Here is a 9,778-nt window from a genome sequence, read left to right as displayed (position 1 = left end):
TTGAGTGTGAAAGTGATTGGTCGTTGGATAATTACCTGGCAGGGGAGATACCATGATCAAGAAGGTGGTTCACCCAGGGCGAGGCTCAGCCATTGCACTCCGGCTGTGCTGACAAATTCCCAAATGTGGGAATCTCGACTGCATAATTTGTGGTAGTTGGGGACTGCGTTTGCGCTCTCCCCTGATTCTTTTGGCGGGGGCGGCAGTAGCTCAGTCCATAGGGACTTGCAGGGTTCCCACTCGTCCTGGAAAACCTGGAAAACAGTTGACCAAACACCTGGAAAATGGGAGAAAAAGTGAAATGTCCTGGAAAATCGCGGATTGTCCTGAAAATTATTCCAACCTGACTGCGTGCGACCTGATAAGGTTAAAAAAAAACGCATCCCCTTTCAACATTTGTGGCCATTTTTGTCATTCTCTTCTATTTAGGTTAATTTATGCACTGATCCTCAGATTATTATTATTTATTTATTTCAGTAAGGCAGCTTCCAGATTCCTTTGCTGCCTCTTGTTTTTTACTTAGCTAATTTTATATTTTTTGAGAAAAGAGAAAGCTGAGATGAGAGTTGCCCATCATTGTTACTTGGTTGCACTAATAAAGTGCTTTTCATCTGTGGTTGCATTATTCTATAATCAATTTGCCATAATTTTTAAGCATGTAAGGGATGATTTCATGGATAGCCATAGACTGCACGTTTTTCAATGTAGACTTCCACTTAGAGGAACATATTAGACTATTTAGGAACTAAATTAGGAACTCAATTTAGACTGTCACACCAGCTTGATCATCTCTGAAAATGTCCTGGAAAATGATCTCTGGACAAGAGTGGGAACCCTGACTTGGCTTGGGAACCGAAGGGTCACCGGCTCGAGTCCCAGTATGGACGAAGTTTGGCAAGTGGACTGGTGGCTGGAGAGGCGCTGGCTCACTTGCCTGGGCACTGCCGAGGTGCTCTTGAGCAAGGCACCGAACCTCCAACTGCTCGAGGTGCGCTGGTTGATGACAGCATCCTCACTGACATCTCTCACTAAGCATGTTCACTGCATGTGTGTGCATTTGTATGTATATACCAAAAAAACTGTATGTGTAGCATGTCCAAAAAATAGCAGAGTGAAAAAATTGAATTTCCCCCCTGGGGATTAATAAAAGTACCTTTCTTCTTTAATCTCAGCCATTAGATTTACAAACCTAGAAAGAAGCAGAAGAAGACGACACTGACAGAAGAGAAAGAGAGGGCTGACACATTAGTGTAAAAATTAATTAAGCTGCCTTAAATGAAAAACTCGTGATGTGAAGAGCTTCAAATTCATTTTTATTCTTAATTTCAATGGAGATAGTTGTTTTGCGCCATACGCCTGCGCAGTAGAGGGCGGTAATGCGCTTTAAACGCGGCTTTCCTCCCGCCGCTAACCGGAAGTAGAACTATTAGCATGAACTAGAGGAGCTGCTGTAACATCAACACGAAACTTTACTAAACTGATATCCTCACATCTTTGTATATGATGGCATGGCAGGTAAAAGACGGAGGAGCTTACGAAAGACTGAACTACCTGTATCAGGTAAGAGAGAAACGATGATGTAAGCGTTTATCTCCAGCTGTCACATGGCTAATACGTTAGCATTGTGCTAATCAGTTTGTATTGATCCGTTTCTCTCTTCAGGCGGCTCATTGTGTTTTAAATCAAAACCCGGAGAATGTGGAGCTGGCCCGTTTCTACTGTTTCACCCAGAGGAAGATAGCGAGACGTTTAGTCCTCAGACAGTAAGTTAAAGTTAAAGTCATCATCAAGTCAGATTTTCTTCTTCGTTTTTTTTAAAGGGGCTGTTGGCGTTCAACGTGCCGGGAACGCCACCTAAGGGACAAAATGGAAAATTGTTTTTGTGACACTTTCAATTATGATTAAAGAAACAATAACAGTAATACAAATATCCCACCCCACTGTCCTTTCAAATAGAATACCCTGCAGTCATATCTGACCTGTTTTCACAATCATTTGACCTTTTCTGTCCCCTCATCCTCACACCTTAAACCTCCTGTTCCTCATCTCTTTATAAGAAGGATCCAAAGGCAGTGTTCGCTGTAGCTGCAGAAGGATGAGACACTTTACATCACTTTGCTGCTCCATAGAGCAACAGTGTCCACTGACAATTTTAAGTTCTAACATAAAAGTTACACACTTCCTTTAACAGGCAGAAACCTCCAGCAGGACCAGACTCATGTTAGACACACATCTGCTGAGACTGTGTTGGAGAGAGGGAGAGAGGGAGAGAGGGAGAGAGGGAGGTGAAGAGAGTGAGAGATGATAGTGGTGAGACTGATAGTAGTAGTTGTAGCAGCAGGCCATCTACGGCAGAGATCCAGAAGAACCTACGAGACAAGGGAGCCCAGGGACTCCAGAGAGGTCTATGGTTAGTAATTTTAATGGGACAGGAAGAGTTAAAGTAAGTGACAGGCAGAGAGAGGAGAGAGAGGGAAAGACAGGATCCCAGTGTGGCAGTCTAAGCCTATAGCAGCATAACTAAGAGCTGGTCCAAACCTGAGCCAGATCTAACTATAAGCTTTATCAAAAAGGAAAGTTTGAAGCCTACTCTTAAAGGTAGAGAGGGTGTCTGCCTCCCAGACCCTGACTGGTAGATGATTCCAAAGGAGAGGTGCCTGATAACTGAAGGCTTGACCTCCCATACTACTTTTAGAGACTTTAGGTACGATGAGCAGGCCTGCATGTTGTGAGCGTAGCGTTCTAGAGGGGTAATAGGGCACTATGAGCTCTTTAAGGTACGAAGGTGTCTGATTATTAAGAGCTTTGTAGGTCTGAAGAAGGATTTTAAATAAAAAAGAGACCATCGCCTTTTTTACTATCCTTTAAAAAAGGGGTCTTTAGTCACACTCATATATATTTTTGAGATGTCTTCTGAATCCAGACCCTCAGGATCTCTGAGACCACACACTGAATCTGGATTATATAAGACGACTGACTTTGCTCTTTTTTGTTGCCGTGGTATTAAAGCAGGTATCTGTAGGGTTTTGTCTTTACTTTATTGTGTCGTAGTTTAAATTTTATGTATCAGCATCATATATTGTGTGTGCTGATTTTGTTGCAGAGACCCATCAGTGAAGAGAACGATGTGTAAGAAGTGCTTCTCCCTGCTCGTCCCTGGTGTGACGGCAACAACGAGACAAAGAAGTGAGACTTCCTGCTGTTCATACCTGCTGATGATCTTACTGGTTCTTCTTCTGTGTGATCTGTTTGTTTGGTAAAAACAATGATAATATAATAATATCGTTTGTGTTTTTGTTGATTTTGTCTCTGTAGGAAAAAAAAGCAAGGGGCGTGTCACAGTGATGAGGTGTCTCAGCTGTGGACAGAGCAAATCCCTGCTGAATAATCCAGATTATACTTTATGGGCTGATCGTCCTGAGGCTCAGCTGGAGCTGATGCAGTGTACAGGTGACAAACTTTAATTCCTTACTGTGCAGCAGCCTCATGTGATCGTCTGATAAGGTTCAAACACTAACACACTGTTAAAACCGTCTCATCCACAGATCCAGACACTGCAGGAAGAAAACAATTCAAGAACAAGAAACCTGCAGCCTTGAGTCCCACGAAGAAGAAGCAGCGGTGGAAGCAGAAGGAAGAGCAGCAGCAGGAGGAGCAGCAGCAGAAAGAAGAGCAGCAGAAGGAAGAGCAGCAGCAGGAGGAGCAGCGGCAGAAAGAAGAGCAGCAGAAGGAAACACACCAGCGGAAGGAAGAGCAGCAGAAGGTGGAGCAGCGGAAGGAGGAAGAGCAGCAGAAGGAGGGAGAGCAGCAGAAGGAGGAAGAGCAGCAGAAGGAGGGAGAGCAGCAGAAGGAGGAAGAGCAGCAGAAGGAGGAAGAGCAGCAGAAGAAGGAAGAGAAGCAGAAGGAGGAAGAGCAGCAGAAGAAGGAAGAGCAGCAGAAGGAGGAAGAGCAGCAGAAGAAGGAAGAGCAGCGGCAGAAGGAAGAGCAGCAGCAGGAGGAGCAGATGCAGCATGAGGAGCACAACACGAGGAGCAGCAACATGAGTAGCAGCAACACGAGGAGCAGCGGCGGCAGGGGGAGCAGCAGCAGCAGGAGGAGAAGTCCCATGAGAAGCAGTCCCAGGAGGAGCAGTCCCAGGAGGAGCAGCAACACCTGGAACAGTCCCAGGAGGAGCAGTAACACCTGGAACAGTCCCAGGAGGAGCAGCAACACATGGAGCAGTCCACGGAGGAGCAGTCCAACCAGGAGCAGCAACACGAGGAGCAGTCCCAGGAGGAGCAGTAACACATGGAGCAGTCCCAGGAGGAGCAGTCCCATGAGGAGCAGCAACACGAGGAGCAGTCCCATGAGGAGCAGCAGGAGCAGCTACATGAGGAGGAGCAGTCCCAGGAGGAGCAGTCCCAGGAGGAGCAGTCCCTCGAGGAGCTACAGCAGGAGGAGCAGTCCTACGAGGAGCTACAGCAGCAGGAGGAGCAGCAGCAGGGGGAGCAGTCCTACGAGGAGCTACAGCAGGAGGAGCAGTAGGGGGAGCAGTCCCATGAGGAGGAGCAGCAGGAGGCACAGCCCTCCTCATCTGTAAGCAAACCGGACTGAAGTCGCCTATTTTATTTGGAAACACGTCGCTGACCCGAGGAAGCGTTCTGATATCATTTAAATCCAAACTCTTCGAACTTCAGAGTTTCTTTGATTTTTGAAGCAGAGATTTTCTTCTGTTTTTGCATCGTCAGCGCTGCAGGAGGCTTTAAATGAAATACTTAACAGGCTGATGAGACGACGCTCGGTATGTGTAGAGATAAAATGATCATGTTTAACACGCAGCATCAGTTTATGAAGAATCCTGATGTTGACTTGTATACATGAATTTTTTTAAGTATTGTATGAGAGCGACTTTGACGAGAACCAAACTGTGATGGTTAGATGACTGGGTCAGAGCGTCTCTGCAGCTCCTGTGGGGGGGGTGTGCAGGTTCAGGACCTACCAAAAGAGGACTAAGGAAGGAGAACAAGAGAACCAGAGACAGGGTCTGATCCAGCAGAAAAGTCTGAACAGTTTTTGCTTTTATTCTTTAGCTCAGCTGAAGAGAGAGAGACATGTATGCCCTCAGTGAGACCAGTGTCATCATTTTTTTAAAGTGTAATTTTTGATGTGACCAGCAGATGGCAGTGAAAGTTTGAAAAACTTCATTGATAGAAATAATTTATTGATTCCGGCCAACAAAGATGTAAAAATGATCCTTATTTATTTAGATTCATGATTCATATTTTACATTCTCTGTACAGCTAGCAGCTTTTACTCCAGCTCAGTCAGGATGAAATGTTTGTTGTCAGATATTCTTTGAAGGTTGATTAAAAAAAATAAAAAGTCACATCTTCTTCTTCTCTGCTTTGTCTCCTTTCCGCACTCTGATTCGAGTCTTCTGGAAGTATAAAAGGTTCTTTGCAAAGATCCTCGGGATGTGCCCCATGTACAGGAGCAGAGCCAGGATCATACCTGGAACACAGACAGTCAGTGAGCATACAGTGTACAGCATGTCAAAGAGCTGCAGGTGTATTTAAACCTTAGAACAGTTTACCTGTGAGAGGACCCAGCCAGTAAACCACCGCATACTGCATCAAGGTGAATCCAGGACAGTGAAAGGTGAGGCCGTACGCCAGCGACGGGTTCATGTACGCTGAGGTGAAACCTCTCGCTGCAAAAAATACAAACAAGGTGTCAACAAATCTCTCCCCTCTGATCAGTGTTGTTATAATGAAGATGCCCAAAGAGTCTATTTAAGTTAATCACTTCTCACAGAGGTGTTGATTCTCCTCATTTAAAAACATATTTGATGTTTAAAGTAAAAAAATCTGAGACCTTTGTACAACCACATATCAGAAAAAGTATGGGCACTGTGAAAAATGAGCCCTCATATTTAACTGGAATTAGCACACTGGGCATGTGTCCTGTTCATCAGCTCTCCTTTAAGCAACACTCTGCAAACATTGGTGAACCCAGGAGACCAGGTTCTGGACTTTAAAGTGACATGTTGTCCAATTTTTCCTGATAGAGGATTCCAGCTGCTCAACAGTTCAGGGTTTCCTTTGTCATATTTTATGTTTTCAATGGGGGACAAGTCAGGACTACAGGCAGGCCAGTCCAGCACCTGGACTCTTCTACTACAAGCCATGCTGTTGTAATCCATGCAGAATGTGGTTTGGCTTTGTCTTGCTGAAATATGTAAGGTCTTCCTCAAAGAAGGCATTGCCTGTATGGCAGCATATGTTGCTCCTAAACCTGTATATATTTATTCAGCATTAATGGAGCCTTCATAGATGTGGAAGCTACCCATGGCATGAACTCTTATGATCCCCATACCATCAGGGACGCTGGCTTTGAACTGTGAGCTGATAACAAGCCGGGTGGTCCTTCTCCTCTTTAGAGCGGAGGACACAGCGTCCATGATTTCCAAAAAGAATGTCAGATTTTTGATTCATCAGACCACAGTGTTTCAATGTTTTGCAAATGATTGAATTCTGTTTCTGTTTACATTTTACACAGCATCACATTATTACAGATTGTATTACTGAGAGTTTGACAGCCATCTTTAGTGTCCCCCATGTGTAACTTTTTCACTGTCATCAAATGGAAGAGTCTGTTTCTCTGATGACCGTGCTTCATTTGCTTTATCTGTACAGGTCATGTTTCTCTTCATGATTCAGGCTCTCATTGTTCCATGCTTCCAAACACAGAGTTCTCTGTCAGTGTATGTTTCTGCAGTGATGGTTCTGTAGGGGCCGTGTTCACCTGAAACTCACCTGTGTGGGACAGGAATGTGAGCAGGAGAGCGATCAGAGGGATCCGGATCAGAGCAGATCTGCGTCTGAGGCTCAGGTGGATGAGGAGGAAGACAAGCGTGCAGACACACTCGGTGAAGAAGCCCTGCAGCACAGACACCAGCAGAGACGAGCTGCACTCCCTCGCCATCAGGTTCTTGATCATGTGCATGTCGGTGAGCTCCAGACTCCAGTAGTACACGGCCACCAGGAGGGCCAGGTGGGACCCCAGGAACTGAGCCACCACAGCCAGCAGCGTGGGCAGGGTGGGGGTCTCCAGCTGCAGGAACTTCAGCAGCACCAGAGCGGGGTTCCCTGACGCCCCCCCACAGACCACTCCGTTAGTCAGCAGCACCACAAACAGCATGGTCAGGGTCACATCAGGACCCAGACCTCCAGCCCACTCCCCCACCTCCACGATGGTCTGCACCTCCAGCCTGCACGCCACCAGCATGAAGGAGGACGCAAACTCCAGCAGGAAGCTGAACCGAGGCCATTTCTTAAAAAGAGTCAGTACTGAGACCGCAAAGAGGACCACAGACAGGAAGTACCCGAGGGAGGCGTTAAGTCCTGACATGTCTCACATCAGCTGCTCTGCAAAAAGACTGAATGAAGGGTTCAGTCCCAGACTCTGCTCTCTGTCAGGCAACGTGGCACATGCACAGACACATCTCTTATCAGGGACACGTCAGGTCTGGATCCCACCAACACCTGCCAAAATACACACCGGTCTGACCAAGGTCAGGTCAGAGAGCTGGCTAAGCCAGGGCAGAAAGTCAAAATGATCTTTTTTAATGGATCACATGAAAGAAGATGAAAATGCAGCAGCATGGACGCATCGCGCTCTTTGAGGAGAGAGTATTCTCTGGTTTTACTTTAGTTTATTAAATAAAATAAGTGATAAAATGTTAATCTGTAAATTTTCTCCATCATATTACTGAGAGGGGAAGCTGCTATCTTCTATATTTATATAAAATTATTAACAGGAATAAGTGACAAGAAAGAAGAATAGATGACCACTGTAGAATACATTACTACCATTTGTTTTGTTTTTTTATTTTTATCATCATTATTTTGTTGCGCTTTACATTTGACCCTTTTCTTTTCTTTTCCTTTTATTTGTTATTTATTTATTTATTTTTCTTTATGTCTTTCTTTATAAAAAAAATTCAAATGTATGAATTTTAAAAAAAAAGAAATATAATGAAATTGTAAACCATAAAATAAAGAGAAAAATCATGGCTAGTTGTTGACCTTTTTAAAAAGGAGCTGCAAAATTAATCAAGTATTTGAAAAACCAAAACATTAGTTGCCAATTATTTAATATTCATCTGTCAGTTTGAGCATTTTTGTGATGGAAATTATAATTAAAATAGGTTGCATCATAATACATGTGAATATTTTATTTTCTAAATGACAGGAAACTAAATATATATGAATAAAAAGTTCACAAAGATGTTACATTAAATCTTAGTTTATAGAGTATAGAGACCTTGGACTTAAATAATTTATAAATTCCTGTAAATTCAGAGTTTTAAATTACAAACATATATTATTCATATGTTTATCTAAAGCATCGTATGTAGCCTTAGTCATCCAGTCATTAACACAAATCAGAGGAACTTCCTGTTTGTGTCGATTCTGGCACGCCCCTGTGGATAAAACCACACTTCTTATCTGTTTGCTGATTCTGTCCTGTACACGCAAGTGTTGTTTTCTGACAAAAATATGTCCTCCCTCTCTCTTTTCACATCCCTCTGAATGAATATTTGGTGAAGAGCAGTTATGAAAAAGTTTTTTTTTTACCCTGCTGTAAATCCCTTTGTCTGACACCTACCCCCTCACAGCAGAAGTGGGCATCAAGATTTCAAAATCAAAAAAGTTAGAAGTTTTGCAAAAAAGTCTGATTTGGTTTTGTCTGTGATAAAATGGCATCATGGGGAATTTCGGTCTGTTTCATAACCATTAAAAAACTCCTCACAGGAGCTTTAACTTTATTTCATTGGTATTATGTTATCTTTAAATATTAAATTAATATATATTATATCTTAACTGTTTTGTGAATTTTACAGTTTGTCTTATAAGAAAAGGGAAATCCAATCTGACCTGATTATGTTTAAAATCTGAAAGGAGAGTTAGATCAGGCCGTGGTGAGGCCAGGGTGAGGCATCTCAAATGTATGCTCTGTCGCCACCTTGTGGTTGGATGGTAGATGTGTAACACTATTATAACCATTCCTATGCGCATGAGATAGTTAACTTGTGCTTCATGTCATTATCCTGTGGGAGCAAGTTACTATGCTGTGTTGCATGCACATTATTACTATTATGTGCGCACAAAGTAATACTGGTTCCCACAGGATAATCATATTGTGCACACAAAGTATTATTACATGGGAACTATTCATTATGTTGATACAATATAGTACACAAAATTATTTAATTGTGAGCACAAGATTTGAAAAATAAGAATAAAATAATAATTATAATGTGCTTACAAGATAAGAACTTGTTCCCGCAGGTTAATTATGTTGTGTGCATTGGTTATTATCTTGTGCAGAAAAATTAATGTCTTATGCCGGATGTAACTTTGTTTTCCTGTGCATACATACATCATTATTAATTGTGCACACATGATAACTCATGCAATTATGCACCGTGAAAACAAGTTTCATAAAACAAAAGATAATAAAATAATTTCCACAGGATAATTATAATGTGCACAAATTATTATCCTGTGTCAGATATAAGATATATTTTTAACTTCAAAGTCTGAATTCTGACTTCAATATGAGAAAATTCTGAGATTAAATTCCGAATGCTGTGGATAAAAGTCAGATTTCTGACTTTGATCTCAGAATTTCGAAAAATAATACACCTTAAAAAAGTGTTTTTTGCCCTCCCATGCTCCAAAAATGTGTTTTTCAGTGGCCCTTTTGTAGTTTTACTTTTCATCCAGAGAGGGTT

General features: G+C 42.7%; 2 protein-coding genes and 1 non-coding gene across 3 annotated transcripts; 2 read left to right on the top strand and 1 right to left on the bottom strand.

The window, feature by feature from the left end:
• Nucleotides 1-27: 27 nt before the first annotated feature.
• On the top strand, nucleotides 28-184 carry LOC117808571. The gene has a single exon (XR_004630370.1). It is a non-coding gene; the product is annotated as a U1 spliceosomal RNA (small nuclear RNA).
• A 1,214-nt stretch (nucleotides 185-1,398) lies between these two features.
• On the top strand, nucleotides 1,399-5,378 carry rpp21 (ribonuclease P 21 subunit). Its single transcript, XM_034711256.1, has 5 exons — nucleotides 1,399-1,560; nucleotides 1,663-1,763; nucleotides 3,104-3,186; nucleotides 3,316-3,450; nucleotides 3,546-5,378. The coding sequence occupies exons 1-5, from the start codon at nucleotides 1,501-1,503 to the stop codon at nucleotides 4,577-4,579; spliced, it is 1,413 nt and encodes a 470-aa protein (XP_034567147.1). The 5' UTR covers nucleotides 1,399-1,500; the 3' UTR covers nucleotides 4,580-5,378.
• Nucleotides 5,219-7,690, bottom strand: aqp12 (aquaporin 12). The gene is made up of 3 exons (XM_034711268.1): nucleotides 6,795-7,690; nucleotides 5,573-5,689; nucleotides 5,219-5,490 (listed from the first exon to the last, which is right to left on the bottom strand). The coding sequence occupies exons 1-3, from the start codon at nucleotides 7,387-7,389 to the stop codon at nucleotides 5,363-5,365; spliced, it is 840 nt and encodes a 279-aa protein (XP_034567159.1). The 5' UTR covers nucleotides 7,390-7,690; the 3' UTR covers nucleotides 5,219-5,362.
• Nucleotides 7,691-9,778: the final 2,088 nt, after the last annotated feature.

This window comes from Notolabrus celidotus, chromosome 2, assembly GCF_009762535.1.
Source record: "Notolabrus celidotus isolate fNotCel1 chromosome 2, fNotCel1.pri, whole genome shotgun sequence".
NCBI classification, from domain to species: domain Eukaryota; kingdom Metazoa; phylum Chordata; class Actinopteri; order Labriformes; family Labridae; genus Notolabrus; species Notolabrus celidotus.
The sequence above is the reverse complement of the archived record's forward strand: the minus strand, read 5'-3'. Positions and strand labels throughout refer to the sequence as shown.

Coding starts and splice junctions, on each gene's coding strand:
- rpp21 (XM_034711256.1), top strand. CDS start 1,501: ATGATGGCATGGCAGGTAAAAGACGGAGGAGCTTACGAAAGACTGAAC. Junction 1,764..3,103: donor AGACGTTTAGTCCTCAGACA/GTAAGTTAAAGT, acceptor ATTTTGTTGCAG/AGACCCATCAGTGAAGAGAA. Junction 3,187..3,315: donor GGCAACAACGAGACAAAGAA/GTGAGACTTCCT, acceptor TTGTCTCTGTAG/GAAAAAAAAGCAAGGGGCGT.
- aqp12 (XM_034711268.1), bottom strand. CDS start 7,389: ATGTCAGGACTTAACGCCTCCCTCGGGTACTTCCTGTCTGTGGTCCTC. Junction 5,690..6,794: donor CACATTCCTGTCCCACACAG/GTGAGTTTCAGG, acceptor TATTTTTTGCAG/CGAGAGGTTTCACCTCAGCG. Junction 5,491..5,572: donor CTGGCTGGGTCCTCTCACAG/GTAAACTGTTCT, acceptor TCTGTGTTCCAG/GTATGATCCTGGCTCTGCTC.